The 17333-nt window shown below is 47.7% G+C and overlaps 1 protein-coding gene and 1 pseudogene across 2 annotated transcripts in view; both read left to right on the top strand.

Annotated features, from left to right (window-relative positions):
- Positions 1-9190, top strand: part of LOC105003395 (apolipoprotein L3-like) — a 26828-nt gene extending 17638 nt beyond the window's left edge. Inside the window, exons 3-5 of one of the 2 annotated variants that reach the window (XM_010860532.1) lie at positions 875-983; positions 2416-2542; positions 6164-7572. In XM_010860532.1, the coding sequence (XP_010858834.1) occupies positions 953-983; positions 2416-2542; positions 6164-6971 (966 nt within the window). In that variant the 5' untranslated portion in view covers positions 875-952 and the 3' untranslated portion in view covers positions 6972-7572. Of the gene's footprint in view, positions 1-874; positions 984-2415; positions 2543-6163 lie in introns of both variants that reach the window. The other variant, XM_010860533.1, reaches the window with a different exon arrangement.
- Positions 9191-11187: 1997 nt separating this feature from the next.
- The window catches only part of LOC105003396, a 51388-nt pseudogene continuing 45242 nt past the window's right edge, over positions 11188-17333 (top strand).

A 17333-nucleotide genomic window follows, 5' to 3' on the forward strand; every position in this document is an offset into this window, starting at 1 on the left:
TAAATGGAGGCAAAGTTTTATGCAAGAAGAGTGTTCTTTGCACTATTACTTACATAAAGAATTAAAAACAGCCTGAAGTCCAACAATCAGGAGTGGACAGCAAAGATGACACCATTCGGGTCCTCAGCTGACCAAGGCAGGGCTGCAGGGATTGGAGTGGGGCTGGTGGGAGTCCAGAAAAAAGGTTTGTGGGATAAAGGCTATTGCAGAAGCGAGGAAGATGTGGGCTGTGGGAGCTATAGCACCGGGAACTATCAAGGCAGAGACTCGAGCACAGAGTGCATAACATCATTTTGCAATAAAAAGAGTCATTTTCCGATTAACATGCATCCACAAATAGACATTTTGTACATTAAAGCAAGTAGAGCATAGTCATCACAAACCTGGAATTTGGATCAGAAAGACTTGGGTTCAAGGCCGGGCTCCAGCAGAAATGGGAAAACTTGGACTGACCTAAGTTTACGTGAGTTTCAGAGGCCTGCACGTCATAGACAGTGGATCAATATCACCTATAATCAATTAGTAACACAAGCATTCCCAACCTCATGTAATTTCCAGGGGATTCCCTTCCTACCTGATCTTCTGTGTCTGGTTTTATTGCTCCTATAACTTCGCAGATGGCTCTCTCCTGTCTGATTATCCTCTCTCGTACCCCAACAGGAGAGCAGAACTCTGGGGAGGACGGCGGGAGGATGAGTAACTTTCCTTAACAAGTGATCTGCAGAGCCCAGGGGACAGAGAACCATGCTGGGTTAAGGCCCAGGTGGCACTGGTGGCCGTCCCAGGTGAAACCACCCAGGACCTCGCCCCTCGCTGCTCCCTCAGCCACTGCTCACGTGCAATCAAGCCCACAATCTGTTTTCTCTTCCCCAAGGGTGAAAGGACACCTCCTTCCAGCCTGACACAGACCCGTGAACTGAAGGGAGATCTCTGAGACCCTGCTGATGCCACCATGAGCTCAGAAGATCCCAAGGACCACTCAGGTAGTCAGCCACCACCTCTCTGGCAGGTTCCTACTTGTGACCCAGAATTGAGGGTGGTGGCTCCAGGCCAAATTAACCTGCCCAGTAATCAAGAACCAAGAAAGGAGTGGATAAGCATCCCCCAGAGAGGCAATGGGGAGTCCCCTGACACTTGGTGGTCTGTCCCCACAGCCTCTTTCCTGGTCCTCTCCTCAGGGAGCCACTTGACAAGATGCTAACTTCCTCCCCTTGCCTCCTGACCCCCAGCTAATGACTCAGAAGTGAGGCCAGGACAGCCCATGGAGGGGGGCAGGCACAGCAGAGCAAGTCCCCAAGGCCAGGTGGGACAGAGAGAGGAGGTCCCCTGGAGTTTCTCCTGCCCTCTCCCTTGGTCCAAACCTCCTTCTGCTCCCAGACCCTGGGGTGTCAACACAGAGGCTGTTTCCTCCACCTCTTGCCCTGCTGCCCACCCAGCTGCCCTATGAGGGTCAGCGAACTCTAAACTGAATCCCAATCTGGCCTTTGCTGCCTCCCACGCCTGCCTCTCAGATCTGGAGCACCTTACCTGACCTAACCTGTAAAATGAGAAGAATATTTCCCTATGTTGTGATGAAGACCAAATATAATGTGTGTCCGTGGCCTGGGCCAGGACCTACCACATAGTAGGTCCTGCCTAGTGTGGTGCTGTCCCCTCTACTTGGAATGTGTTAGTTCTGAGTAGAAACCTCTCCCCTTCTCCAGAATCCCCTCTCTCCTGTGCTGTGCTAGGGCACCTGCCCAGTGCTCCCATATATAAACACCTGATTACCAGGTGACTGCCTCAGGCCGTACTAGTTCTATTGTTCTCAAATGCCCAAGCAGACACGCAGGTGCTCAATTATTTCCTCCATCCACACCACCCTAATCAGTCAACACACAGATCTAGTGCTGTGGGTTCCCTCCATGTGAGCCCTGAGTGATGCTCACATTTCTCCCTTAGTGGTGCATGAGAAAAAGAAAACCTAAAGCACTTAATACTTCAGAGAAGAGAGAGAGGAAGAGATCTGACATCTCTTCATTTAATAAGGACACTGATATTACTGAATTGAGGCCCCACACTTAAGGCCTTATTTCACCTAATTACTGCCTTAAAGCCCCCTATCTTCTAATACAGTCATTGCAGAGTGGGTGGGTCTGGGCATTAACTTATGAATTGGGGCTGGTGCATACAGTCCACCTGAGATCCCAGATAAATCCATCAACAGCATGCTAACTTCCTCCCCTTGCCTCCTGACCCCCAGCTAATGACTCAGAAGTGAGGCCAGGACAGCCCATGGAGGGGGGCAGGCACAGCAGAGCAAGTCCCCAAGGCCAGGCGGGAAAGGTGAAAGGTGAACTTTTACCACTTATACTTGATACCATTTACATCACACCATAGTTTACTCGAATCTTCAATTTTTATTTTTCTGTCTAGAGAGCCAAAGCTTTTTTGATGATGTCCTTGAGTATTTCCAGGGGAGTGTGAGATGGGAACAACTGCAATTCCTGCTCACTGAAGACAAACCCTGGGAGAATTTTGTGACTGAGGCCGATTTGTCCAGGTAACCATTCAGGTACACCAGGAATGTCCCCAACATGCCCCCAGGAAGATTCTCCTAGGCTAGTTTCCTCCAGGAAGATCCTATGGTTGGGGCCGAGGATGTTCCTCCTCAAGATCCTATGTGGAATGTTTCCTTCGTGCTATTTGTTGGCATTAAATGACGTTGGGTTGAGAAGAGACGAAACCTGCAAGGAAGGGCAGGTTATATGACCTTGGACAAGTTACTGAACTACTCTCTGCTTCATCACCTGTTCAGTTTTACCGTGAGGACACTGAGATCATGCACACAAGTGCTTTTCATGATTGCTGACACAGAGTAGCTGCTCAATCTTAATTTTAAAATAAGGTTGTTGGGAAGAATCAGGGACCTTCTTCCTGAGGATGAGAAAAAAGAAGGAATTCCTTTGGGTCAAGTTGGAAAATCTTGACCCAAACATCATTTTGTGTTCCTGGGATTCTGACTAGAGTTCTTTCATTCCCCATCTTAGGAATTATACCAACACTGCAGGTTCCTGCTGTCCAATAAGGCAGAGAGGCTGGAGGGGAACTGGTTGGACCTGGTGGGATCCTGAATCTAGCCCTGCCCAACTCTGGGCCTGTGGGTTTCAGACCCTGAGTCTCAAATTTGTTATGTATTATGTGTCCAATGGTAATAGCAATTCAATCTGATGGATTGTAGTGATGGCCTCAGAGTAAACTGCAGAGTCAGTGGTGGGGAACAAAAGGCAATCATCTTGTCCAAAGAACCAGGGAGGCCTGGACCAGGGTCAGACCTAAGGGTCAGGGTGGAGCAGAGGGTCCAGGTTGAAGGACTAGTAGGCAGACTTGGGCAGCAGGCCAGGACTAGAGTGAGGAGAGTGGGCCCTAAGAACACAGAACTGAAGGGGCTGTGACCCAAGCAGAGGTCCTGGGAGTGGGAGAGGGAACATTTCTTCCCTTCCTGATGGGATCCCCTCGAGCTGGGCTAGAGGGCCCTGGGTGACCCTGCCCTCCATACCCTGCCTGGGACCTGGATTCTCACTCCATCTGGGACCCTCTTCTAGTCTACATGGAGCTGCCCTGTCACTGGGAAGGCCGTGTGGCTCAGGGAGCCCTCCAGGGTCATAGTAAGTGGCTGTGATTGTGTGTCATTTGAGTGATTCTGAGGAGCCTCACGCATCCCCACCAAAGAGGAAAACACTTCCTCCACCAGCTGTGCAAGTGCTGCTTCAGGCTCAGCCATTCAGATGCGTGTTTCCTCAAGTCTCTTGATTCTTTAGAGGTTCCATAAAGTTGCACATGGCCTTGGAGTGCAGGCTCATGATGCTGTCACAAATTAACATGTAACCCCTGAGAGGTCAGGGGTGCTCGGCGCTGGGTCAGGAGTCAGTGATGTGGGCTGGAAGGCCCAGAAGGAACAGGGTTCACAGCTTCCCAGTCAATATGGGCAGTGGACAGACCCAGTGTCTTTCTGCTGAGAAGGCCAAGGGTATCAGGCTTGGGTGAGAACAGATGCCAGGCAAAATGATCGTTAAGGGTCCTTCTAGCTGAGTTTTGATTGAAAAGAAATAAAATTCTAGGCGCAAAGTTAGCCAATCTCAAAAGTATGAGGGCTCAGTCCTGGGACTGTTCTTACTTTTCCCATCAAGGGCAAATTTGGGGATTCCCACAACCACCCTCAGATTCTAGAACTCCATAGAAGGATGCACAGACTCACTTAAAGCTTCAGGATCCCAGTTATGATTTATTACAGGAAAGGATGCAGTTTCCCATCAGCCACAGGGCAGATCTGGGCAGGTTTCACACACGAAGTTTCCACTGTCCCCAGGATGCATTACTGTCCTGGATCCAGTATGGCAGGACACATGGAGCACTGCCCGCCAGGGTGCTTACCCTATTTAACAACAAATTACCCTGACCCATCATCTCCAGCCTGTCCCAGAGCTCAGACTATTGCCCTAGAGCCCAGCTCCTCCAGAGGTCAGAACAGATACCACGTGACCCAGAGGCCCACCACATGTCAACTCATCAGACTCTCCAGTTGCCAAAGTCCCAGGCAGACGAGGACATTCTTATCAGCCAGAATATTCTTGAGGCCTAGTTACCACATCCTAGCAGCCAAGAGCAAAGAACAAGAGGACTCCTCACTATACACTAAGGTCCCTGAATGAAGAGTTTTCTGCTCTAATCCCAATCAATTCTCTTTGTTTATCTGTGAAGTTCCCATTTTACACACATTCTGGAAGTGATGGTATTGGTCTGCCTTTGAGGTGTCTTTATCAAATATCTCTCTTAAGTTAAAGGTATCCTAAGATGACCTTTGCTTATGTATTCCATGATTGAATAAGTACATGGAGCACTAACAATATCCAAATGAGGGTTTGCTGCTGCTACTGCTAAGTCACTTCAGTCGTGTCTGACTCTTTGCGACCCCATAGATGGCAGCCCACCAGGCTCTGCCGTCCATGGGATTTTCCAGGCAAGAACACTGGAGTGGATTGCCATTTCCTTCTCCAATGCATAAAAGTGAAAAGTGAAAGTGAAGTCTCTCAGTCATGTCCGACCCCCAGAGACCCCATGGACCACAGCCTTCCAGGCTCCTCCATCCATGGGATTTTCCAGGCAAGAGTACCGGAGTGGGGTGCCATTGCCTTCTCCTGAAATCAGTAATAGACTTATGTAAAAATGCTAACTCTGGTTCTGCATAATTACTTGAAAAAAAAATAGAAAAAGAGCAAAGTTGAAATGCCAAAATATCTTCATGACATTCTGACATTATTAATGAGAAATGACAATGAGCATGGTGATGTTTGTCATTGCTGTGAAATAAAATGATACTGCCAGAGCTTTTAATCTCTTTCGGAACACCGCCCTTTATATTTCAGAGTAACTAGAAAGGAAACTTTGGGAAGATTTGCTGTGATTTTTGCTTGTTTGGTCGATTGGAGAACAAACGTGACAACCCGTTTTATGACTTCTGAATTGGCCTATAAACATCGTGGTCCACCAGATCTGTCAGTAGCTAAAAGTTCCACGGCCAAATTCCATTTTCCCCTTGAGAAAGTAAAACAGTGGATTCCAAAACTGCTTTAAACAGTCTCTGGGGTGTAAGACTCATACATCAGTCATTATTCATCCAAAAGCCTCAAAGATTATCTTTTGTGTTATATTATCTTGAGTTTATGAATTGAGAAATGAAAGGTACTTACCAAAAAACACATTATGAATTAAAGTCACAGACTTAAACAAGCTCTCTGGGTCTCATCCAATGGTCAAATCAATTGTAATGGATCCTCATCTTTTAAAGTTTGTTTTCGATTTTGAAAAAAAAGATGTTTCAACTTTTATGTTTTGAAAATAAAGGTATATGATAAAAAATTCGAACAGAAGCAAAGCTGAAAGTAAAAACTCCAATCTAGTCTGCATATCTTTAGAAAATAATTTATTTTTTGCGTATATAATCATATGCATATTGGAGAAGGGCATGGCAACACATTCAAGGGAGGTTGGAAAAAATTTTACATTAGTAAAATTCTTGTGATTGATAATAAAATCTCTGTGGTTTATGCAGGATAGAGCTTGTTGAGCCTGTTTCATAGACAAGCAAACTGTCTTTCTAAGGCTTTAATGTTCATTGTTACAGGGAACAGGCAGATGTACTCCGTGAATATCTGACCAAGGTGCAAACAGTCTTGGCTGGGGAGGACGAAGACAGGCTCCAAAATTACCAGCAGAAAAAGGAGAGGTTTTTGAAGGAGTTTCCTCAGGTAAAAGAGGAGCTGAAGGAGAGCATAAGAAAGCTCCATGAGCTTGCAGACAATGTTGACAAGGTGCACAGGGACTGCACCATCTCCAATGTGGTAGCTTCCTCCACCGGCATTGCGTCTGGCGCCCTGAGCATCCTTGGGCTGGTTCTGGCACCCTTTACAGGAGGCCTCAGTCTGGGACTCTCAGCTGCTGGAATAGGGCTGGGAGCAGCATCTGCTGTAACAGGTATTTCCACCATGGTGGTGGAAAATGTAAACCTGTCATCAGCAGAAACCCAGGCCGGTCACATTAACACAGCTGAAATAAAATGCTATGTAAATGATCTCTACCAAGTTAAAGATTTTGGGAGGCATATTCGTGCCATCAGGGTGGCCAGAGGCAACCCTGAATTACTACCCACTGCTCAGCACTGCATAACCACTGGGCAAGTCCTTGTCCAAAGTGCCCAGCAGGTGAGTACACATTTCAGAGGCACAGCTCTGGCAGCGACTAGAGGAGCCCGCATCGGGGGTGGAGTTCTGTCAGCTTTATCCATGGGGCTGGACGTGTACTCCCTGGTGAAAGATGCACAGGAATTGCAGGAGGGGGCAAAGACAGCATCGGCTGAGAACATGAGGCAAAAAGCCCAGGAGCTGGAGAAGGAGTTGGAGAAGCTCACCTGGATCTATGAGAGTCTGCAGTAGGGCCCGACTGGGCCACCCCTAGAGCAGTGCAGGGACCAGGGACGCGTGCAGGGTCAAGGGGAGAAAGCACTTATTTTGGACTGAAGAAGACACTGAGGGCAGAATAAGGGAGAGACAGGGAGACTAGCAATGAGAGGCCAGGAATAGGGGAGCTTTGAAAATGGGAGAAAGCCAAAGAGTTAGGGTTGTAGAGATCCAGCACAAGTAGCAGGGGCTCCTCTATCGCCCTCCCCAGGGTCTGATATTCCAGCAAGAAGGGTTTCCCCTGGTGATGGTCTCTAGCCCTACTTCTCCAGCATCAACTCACCTTTGAACTTAGCAGGGAGTGACTTGTTTGTTTCCATGTTTTATTAAAGTATAGTGGATTTACAATATTGTATTAGCTTCAGGTATATAGCAAAGTGATTCCATTATACGTGTATCTATGTACATATTTATCCTTTTGAAATTTTTTATAAGTTCTTCAGCTCAGTTCAGTTAGTCGTTCAGTCATGTCCAACTCTTTGCAACCCCGTGGACTGCAGCACGCCAGGCCTCCCTGTCCATCACCAACGCCCGGAGTTTACCCAAACTCATGTCCATTGAGCCGGTGATGCCATCCAACCAGTTCATCCTTTGTCGTCCCATTCTCCTTCCATCTTCAATCTTTCCCACCATCGGGGACTTTTCAAATGAGTCAGCTCTTCGCATCAGGTGGCCAAAGTATTGGAGTTTCAGCTTCAGCATCAGTCCTTCCAATGAATATTCAGGACTGATTTCCTTTAGGATGGACTGGTTGGATCTCCTTGCTGTCCAAGGGACTCTCAAGAGTCGTCACCAATACCACAGTTCAGAAGCATCACTTCTTCAGCGCTCAGCCTTCTTTATGGTCCAACTCTCACATCCATAAATAACTAATGGAAAAATCATAGCTTTGACTATAGCAGAATTTGTCAGCAAATGATGTCTCTGCTTTTGAATATGCTATCTAGGTTGGTCATAATTTTTCTTCCAAGAGGCAAATGTCTTTAAATTTCATGGCTGTGGTCACCAACCACAGTGATTTTGGAGCCCAAGAAAATGAAGTCTGGCACTACTTCCATTTTATCCCCATCAAGGAGGGCTGCAGGATGCCAAATTCTCTCCCCACTCATGGAAGACAGACAGATGTGGACACAGCAGAGTGGGTCCCAGAGTCTCTGTGAAGGAAGAGTTCAGGCAGATTTCCCCCTGCAGTGGGGCTGTTCCAGAAGGAGTTGACACTTGATGCCAGTTGCAGAGGGTACCCGTTGGCCCCGCCAGACTCAGCTCCCTGTGGCCCCTAGGGACTTGGGCCTTGAGCTCACTTCTTTGGACAAGAGGTAATTGATGTTTATGACTCATCTTGAGCTAACAGGGAGCATTTACGGAAGGAAAGTACATTTTTAGACTACTGGAAGGTTGAAGGATTTCTCTTCCTCTAAGGAAATGGCATAGTCCAGAAAACAGACTGACCTGCCAGTTTCCCCACAGGGGGCAAGTCTGAACCTTAGTTTTCCCAGGTGCCATTAGGAGAGTAAATGCTTCCATCGCAGGCCTGTGGTAGCTTGCACAATGTTGAGTGTGAAAGTGTTTTACAGACTGTAAAGCGTTCAAGTGCTGCTATGTTTTCCCACAAAGGTTCAGCTTTTTAACAATTTGTTTCAATTTTTGAAAATTGTCAAATTTACCATTTTACCCACTTCTAAGTGTACAGTTCAGTGGTATTAAGGACACTCACGTCAGTGTACAACCGGCATCACCGTCCATCCACAGAATGTTTTACATCAAAAATAAAACTCCGTCACAATTATATGCTAATACCTCATTCTCCCTCCTCTGCACCCCTGGCAAGCGCCAGTGTACCCCTGATCTTTATGAATTTGCCTCCTCTCAGCACCTCATGTGAGTGGAGTCATACAGTATTTGTCCTTTGTGATGGGATTTTTTTTCTTTCTTTTTTACTTCCTGTGGTAAAATACACACAACCTAAAATTGACCACTTAACCGTTTTTAAGTGTACAGGTGAGTGGTATCGAACACATTCATCTATTGTGCAGCCATGACCACCATGCGTCTCCACATTCTTACTTCCTGAAACCTGAGACTCCGATGGACCGCAACTCCCCTCCCCCTCCCACAGCCCCTGACGACCACCACCCTGCTTTCTGTCTTTATCGATTTGCCTACTCTGCAACCTAATAAAAACAGAAAATCAGTAAGTTTTTTGTAACTGTTTTATTTCACTGAACACATTGTCTTCAAGGCGCATCCAGGCTGTAGCATGAGTCTGAATTTTCTTCCTTTTAAAATAATTTTTTAAAAAAGAACTTTCTTCCTTTTTTGAGTAGTAGTCTGTGGTATGTATAGACAGAATTTTCTTATATTATTTTCCTTTCTTCCACACTTTGGCTATTGTGATGAGAGCAGCCTGCAGAGAGTGGCCGAGACCAGTTCCACTGAGGTCACCTGTGCTGTCAGCCTGGAGGGGATCCCCTGTGCTCTGCCCCGTGGTGTCCACATCCATCAGCAACTCTGATGACTCTAAAGCCCTCGGGTCACATGCTCAGTCTGAAGCTCCCTACTCACTCCCACTGATCCTATACAAAGGGATGAGGACAGGCAGGTGGGTCGCTGTAGCCATCCTGGGGTACTTCTCTTGTGATGTTGGGGTCAAGTGGAGCCCAATTTTATTGTCATTGAATCTTTAGGATCTCCAAATGGGATGGTCTCAGCTCATGTCCCTGGATTTAAGTCTTGCTGAATCCTCATCTTGATTTGAGTCTGCAGCTCCCCTGCTTGCTCTCCCATGAGCTTTTGTTATTGAGTCCATGATGGTCTGGCATCTATTAGGCATTCTCAGCAGAGGACCTTCATGATAACTGGACACAGTTCCTCTGGAGTAGCTGAGTTCTGCATCTCAGGGTGGTTTTGCTTAACTTCCAGATAAACTCATGCTAGTGGAAGAGAGAAGAATCAGTAGGAGGGAGTTTACTGGGAAAAAAATCATTTAAAGGGGAAAAAAAGGAACTTTAAACAAGGAGTGGGGTTTACAATAGGCAGTGACAAACTTGGTTTGAATCTTGGTTCCTCCCCTGAGTTGCTGGAAGAAAGCCCCCTCCTCGCCCCTGCCATCAGCTACCTTACTGCAAAAATCAGGTCAGATTCCTGATCTGCATTCCAGGGTAATTGTCAGACCAAACTGTAGAGAGTGGTCCTCATGGAGTAACACCCATCACTCCTCTGTCCCTCCCTCTGGAAGGGGAAGGTGACCATGATGATCAGGGCCATTTTCTGGGATGAAGCAGCCCTAACGGAAGGGCAGGTGGGCCTCTATGGGGGGTCCAGCCCCACTGCTGCCCCTTGTGGTGGGGACAAAAAAGAAAAGTCCACCAGGACTCTCAGGCTGTAGGACCTTTTCTTCTGTTTCTTTATCTGAAAAATGGAGCCGACACTTCCTAGAGCTGATGTGAGAGTACAACAGGAAAGATATGGACAGAGCCTGCACAGAGGGTGGCTAATGCTCAGCCCTCCATACACTGTGGCTCTTTGCTCAGGAACCAAACAGAAAAGAAGACTGGTTTTCTGTTGTTGACTTTTGAGTTGCCAGATCACCAGCCTTCCTGTAAAGGTCCTCCATTTCGACAAAAGAAACTGTGCAACTAGAAATAATCCAGGATAGAAAATAGCAGCAGGCTCTCAGCCCTTCCCACAGACTTGGCATTCATCCAAATGACCTTGACCACCAAGGCTGGGCCTCCTCAGGCGAGTTGCTAGGACCTGAAGGCACTAGTTCTGTGCCTGTCAGCGGGGCCAAGTCTAGAAGGACTTGATCAAAAGGAGTTGGGTGTGGTGTGGACAGAGAGGCTGAGGGGTGGCCTTAGCCCCTCTCCCAGGTACCAAGGGAGCAGAGCAGGGACAGGGGACTCTGTAGGGGAGGTCCTGGAGGGCTTCTCAGAGGAGGTGATGCCAGACTTTGGCTTTACAGGGTGAGTATGATTTCTCTGGGTTCGATGCAGCAGGTGTCCCTGGCAGAAGGACCTGCATGAACAAACCCTAGAAGCCACGTGGATGTGACCCTCAGCAGCAGCAATATGACCAGTATGCGGTGAGGAGCTGGTGTGTTCTGGATCATGCCACGTGCTGGTGGCATGAGGGTGAATAAAGCAGGCACGCTTGTGAGTGGGTGGATGGAGAGGGTTGAGGGGGTGGAACGACAGCCAAGGGGTGGAGGAGTGGTTGGCCAAGGGGCTCAGGGTGTGTTGGTGGCAGGTCTCCTTCAAGGAGCCAAGGCAGGCTGGGCTGTGTCAGAAGGACGTTAGATGTCAGGGCTGGGGTTGTTTCTCTAAGGGGACAGCAGGAGGGTGAAATAGGTCTAGGTGGGGCCCGGTGGGCAGGATGTTGGTAACTTGAGGCACTCAGAAGTGAGGGTTTCACTTTCCCTTTTGGTTCTCCGAATATATCTGGGACCAGAAGGTGTGCGTGGTTTATTGCAGAGACACACAGAAGGTGGCTGTATCTACAGAGCCGAGAACAGCTGGATCTTGTCCACACTCAGCCAGAGGAAGACTCCTAGGTAAGCAGGGTGGGTAGGACCCCCGCCCATCTCCCCATCCTCAGGAGGACTGTCTGAGAAAACCTTGATTGTCACTAGTTGACAAAAGAAGGGAAATGGAAGCTCAGAGACGTGAGACCATGGCCCGAAGGACAGAGCCTGAATGTGGAAGCAGGTGTTTCTGACGGCTTCCTCCCACGCCCAGGACCCCTAAACAGTGCAGAGGGAGGTAGACGCCTGCTCAGGTGGTCTCAGCTTGGGATGTTGACCCCTGAGACATGAGCAGCGACCCCAGAAGGAAGGTGTATGTTGTGGGTGCTCAGTCCTTTGGGAAATTTCAAGAAAGCTGAGAGGATGGAGGAGGGCAGGGGGGCTAGAGTCCTTCCTCCTTGTGGCCTGGCCGCCTTGAGTCTGCCCCTGGGTGCTGTGCGGGGGCTGATGAGGTAAACGGTTTCTTTTGTGATACAGGGAATCAGGTTTCATCACCCACACTGCCCTGAGTGTTGCTCAGTGCCAGGTCCTGGGGAAAAATGAAGGCCTGAGAGAGGAAGGACAGGAGACCAATTGGGGAGATGCAGGCCCTGCTGTGCAACGCCCACATGATGATACAGGGTTTATGATCTTAAGACAAGAAGCCAAACTGTTGCAGGAAGGAGGACCCCTTCCAGGGCCCAAAACTGGGCTCTTGTCTAACACTCGGAAATGAATTCTCCGAGCAGACACATGTGCTGCCAAAGCAAGAGATTTTATTGGGAAAAGGCACCCGGGTGGGGAGCAGTAGGGTAAGGGAACCCAGGAGAACTGCTCTGCCACGTGGCTCACAGTCTTGGGTTTTATGGTGATGGGATTAGTTTCTGGGTGGTCTTTGGCCAATCATTCTAATTCAGAGTCTTTCCTGGTGGTGCACGCATCGCTCAGCCAAGATGGATGCTAGCGAGAGGGATTCTGGGAAGTGGACGGACACGCGGTGTCCGCTTTAGAGCGTTCTGGAGCTCTTCCGGTTGGTGGTGGCTTATTAGTTCCCTATTCCTTATAAGGATCTCCTATCATAAAACAACTCATGCAAATGGTTACTATGGTGCCTGGCCAGGGTGGGCGGTTTCAATCAGTGTGCTTCCCCTAACAAAACTGTAGATACATCAGTATAACAAGAGGGGCATGAGATTAGATCTATGTGTTTATAAAGGTGGAGGCATCCTAGAAATTTCTGGGTTATTAAAATCACATTTCACTCCCCTCCCTTACATACGCATGTCAGAAGGTCTGGACTTGCTCCCACTCTGTCCACGGAGGGCTGTGTGACTCTGGGCAAGTTGCCTCCCCGGGATTTGTTCGTTCACATCTCTTACCCATTTGTGAAAAACGGCATTCAGTCTTTTCATGTGGATTTTAGGCTCTCTCTGTGTTGGGAATGTTCATCTTTGTCTACTATAAATATTGCAGTGTCTTCCGGTCTCTCATTATTTTCTGACTTGGTTTGTGGCATCCTTTTGAAATATTTAGTTTTCAAGAGGTCAAATAAATCAGACCTTCCTTATGGCTCCAGAAATTGTGTCTTGATGAGAATGGTTTCCCCAACTCAAAATTAATTTTAACACTTTTTCTAGTATGTTTCTAGTTCTTTTTCTTCTCCATTTTCATTTAGATCCTTTGGAATTGATTGATTGATTGATTAGAATCTTTTTGTTTCTTCCTCTTTCTCTTCATCCCCCCTTCCTTTTTTTCCTTCTTGTCCTTCTCCTCATTCAAGCAGGACATGTTTAAGTGGTACTTTTCTCAGTCAAAGAGTAGCACACGCATTTCTGTGCTTTCAAAATTACCTCCATTGCAGTCAGGAAATGACTCCACGCTTTTCCCCTCAAAGTCCCAGGCAGAAGTTTGGGAGCAGAGAGCAAGAGGCTAGAGGAAGCTGGGCCCCACACCCAGATCAGACCTGGACTGGACATCCTGTGGGAGGGGAGGTTTAGGAATGTCCTGCTCAAGTCTTCAAGTCTCAGGATAGGATATCAGGTTTTAGGTAAGCCTCATGTTTTCCCACAGTTCTCTCTTCCTCTTTCTCCTCATAAAAATATCAGGGTTGGAGTAAAGAGACACGAAGAAATAGGTGTTTCCTGCTACCTGAGAGTACAGTGTTCATACAAAAGCTTTCTTAAACCAAGATGGTGGAGAGCATAGACCATGTAGGTCTCACATCTTCTTTTACTGGCAGAGGGTGATCTTCTGGAAAAGCGTGGGATGCCCATAAATGGAAACGCTCAGATATCTGATGGCACTATCAGAAAGAGCTTTTACGAAGACAGACAAGGAAAATAAATGGAATTACTAACTGTAGGTAAAAGAGGTGTAGTGCTATGTCTTTGAGAATCTGGTTGATTCATGCCCCAGTAACAGGTCCCACACCTCATGTTTTAGCCAGGCTGTGCCCAGGAGGGTGGAGGGAGCCCCAGAAGCCCTGGAGCAGGAGGAGCAGCAGAGAAGAGACAGAGCCCCCGCCCTGTGCTGGGAGCTGCAGAAACTCCACACAAACAGACCCACAGGCAGGAAAGGGCAAGATTCCAAGGGAGACTGGAAGGGAATTAGAGGAAGACAGCAGGTGGAGGAAGCTTTTGAGATGGGCCTCCGGGGACAAGTAACATTTCACCTGGTGAGGCAGGTAGGGAAACGCCTTGGAGGGGCAGCCTGAGTGAAGGCCTGGAGGTTGGGTGGGAATCAGAGTCCAGGCAGCTGGGAGTCCTCCAGGCCGGTGGACCAGGTCCCATGGAGTCAGGAGGGTGTGAAAGACAGGAGTAGAAGCATCAGGAGGGCCTGGCGATGGGCTAAGGACTTTGAATCTGACACTGCCTTTACCCATCCTGTCCCTGCCCATAGAGTATGAGCTGTACCACGTGGAGGGAGAGGTTTGGTAGAATCTCTGTCTGCCCACATGGAGGGAATGTCTCTGTATCGGGCCATGCAGTTGGGCAGGGACAGGCTTCTCTAGGGTTCTCCCCTCTCCCACTGGCAGCCTTTCCAGGAAGTGACCAATCAGAGGCTAACAGAGGAGGACACCCAGATAGTAATCCAGCAGAAGGGAGAACCCTCCAGCACCCCACCCAGCTAAGGCCCCAGACAAGGGTCAGGACCAGGACAAGAATGGCAGGGAAGGATGGAAGGATGAGGTGGAGGGTCCAAATGCATTTTTAAGTGTTTGGCATCATCCAGGATCAGCCCTTTCTGCCTGAGCCCACCTCTTCTTTCTGACTTGACTCTTCATCTTCATGTTTCATGATTGCAATTGGCTGCCCTGGCTCCTGGGGTCCTGCAGCTTCTAGGCAGAGAAGGAAGTAGGAGACCAGTGAGCTCTCCTCTCTTACCTGCTTGGAGGTGGGTCTGCCTGTGTGAATTCTCTCCCACCCACATGGTCAGTGCCTCCAGCCTCTGCCACTGGGCACACTCCCTAGTGAGCAACCTGATTGTCACTCTTCCTGAGGGACAACCCTGGGGATCGGAGAGAGAAGCTGTTAGGAAGAAAGATGCTAGGATGGGGCTTAGGTGAGGGGATTTGAGGGAAACTCTAAGGAAATGGGGCCACTCTAGATTGGATGCTGCAGAGAATTGGGGTCAGTTCTACCAGTGTGAGTCTCAGTAACTCCGTGTATGGAGACCAGAGGGAAGATGAAGGTGTGATTGGTAAGAAGGAGCAGTCCCGCTTTTCAGCCAGGGGAGGGGGCATGGTGTTGGTGGGGGCACAGTGATGGGTGTTTGCTGTCTCCTTCGCGACTGCTCTCAGGGTGACCCTGTGTGAGGCTGGAGTTCTGTGAGAGCCTTTACATCCAACGGGAGAAGAACAGCACCCTGTTGTGATACCAGGCCAGCCTCCAGATGTCAGGGCTTGTTCTTTCTTTCTCAATCCTGTATAAACATTCATGTAAATAAACAGAAAGGAATATACCTACAGACTTCAAGACTCGTCTTCTTTTTAAACTTAGTTAACAATGAAATATTTCCCATTTTACTTACTCTTCTTGGCAACATAGAAAGAAAAGACAGATACCGACTCAGTCGTGTCCAACTCTTTGTGACCCCATGGACTGTAGCCCACCAGGCTCCTCTGTCCATTGGATTTCCCAGGCAAGAATACTGGAGTGGGTTGCCATTTCCTTCTCCAGGGGATCTTCCCAACCCCAGGACTGAACCCATGTCTCTTGAGTCTTGCGTCACCTGCATTTCCACTAGCACACTTTTTAACCCTTATGTCTCCCTCTTTGACCACACTTTATTTAAAGTCCTCTCAATGTAATATTGTTTTGAACTCATGGCCTTTCACAGACTTAGCTTGGCCCAATGAAACATCTTTATAGTAATCATTATCTTTTATTATTGTTATTTATGTAGGTGTCCCTTCTGACCTCTTCTCTGATCACATTCAAGAGCATCCTTGTCTTTGCGGGAGCAGAGATGCCAGCCTGTGGGATTCACCTCCCCTGCAAGGGGTCTTCCTTCCTGTGAGTGGACGGAAGCCCATGGGTGCACATGTGGGTGGGCAAGATGCTGCTGGACAGTGTGTCTGTTTAGGGTTACTGTTCATTCTGATTATTCGGGTTAAACCCCAGTTACCATCCCTACTTAGAGAATTTAGAGGGCTTCCTTAATGGCTCAGAAGGTAAAGAATCTGCTCGCAATGCAGGAGACCTGGTTCCATCCCTGGGTTGGGAAGATCTCCTGGAGGAGGTAATGCCCACCAGTATTCTCGCCTGGAGAATTTCCTCCAGAAGAGCTTGGAGGGCTACAGTCCCTGGGGTCGCAGAGTCAGACACGACTGAGTGACTAACACTTCCACTTTCACCTTCGCTTTCTTAGAGAACTTGGTTTCATCAAAACGAACATGTCTCCCTTACTGAAATCTGTCACAGCAGGAGTCACACTTATTTCTTGTTGGCATTAAATTCAACCGCTTCCGTCATCTTGAGGGTGGTGGCACTAGAAACCACCCCATTTTGTGGGTTACTGACTGCTATAAAGTGACTGCTGCTGTCTTAGAGTTAAAACAATCCAGTCCTAAGTGCATATGGTTAAAACAGATCAATTTGTACAGAGGGTTCTGCTCTTTCCTTCCCAAGGAAAAGCTTAGATAGTTAATCAATGTCTTTAAATGATATTACTACATTGGGAGGTGGAATGGTGTGAGAATGTGTGCTCAGGAGACAGGAACCTGGACTTGGAGTCTGGCTCTAGCACGAGCTGTGTGCTTCGAGTAAATTGCTTCACCTCTCTGAGCTTCAGTTTATTTTCTTACAGGATCATTGTGAGAACTAAAAGGAAGTGAATGCATACCATGCAATTGGGAAGGTGCCTGGTGCAAAGTGGGGAGTCATCAACCACAATAGCTAATCAATATTTAGGATTGCATTTGTCTTTTTCTCGACTTAAAAATTTGATATTATTTAATTACTTCTGACTGGGAAAAATAAGGATTTCATTTATTTTTTACTATTTCTTATACCTTGCCCCATCGTCTGTTTATATCATTATTTCACTAATTTGATATCCCCTATTAGGAAGCTTTGTACTTGTAAGCACCTTATTTACATCTCCATTTCTTATGCTTTCGACTGGACCCACCATTTCTTGATTCTTAGCTTTGTAAACTGAGATATTAATTCTCCTCCTCCCTTTAGTGCTTCAGATCCCAAATTCTACAAGTATATTTTAATTTTTATATTGATTAACAAGTATACTGATCACGGAGGAAGGCTTCTTTATCTCTCCTTGCTATTCTTTGGAACTCTGCATTCAAATGTAGAGTTCAAATATCTTTCCTTTTCTCCTTT

Source organism: Bison bison, unplaced genomic scaffold, assembly GCF_000754665.1.
Source record: "Bison bison bison isolate TAMUID 2011002044 unplaced genomic scaffold, Bison_UMD1.0 scf7180017864468, whole genome shotgun sequence".
NCBI classification, from domain to species: domain Eukaryota; kingdom Metazoa; phylum Chordata; class Mammalia; order Artiodactyla; family Bovidae; genus Bison; species Bison bison.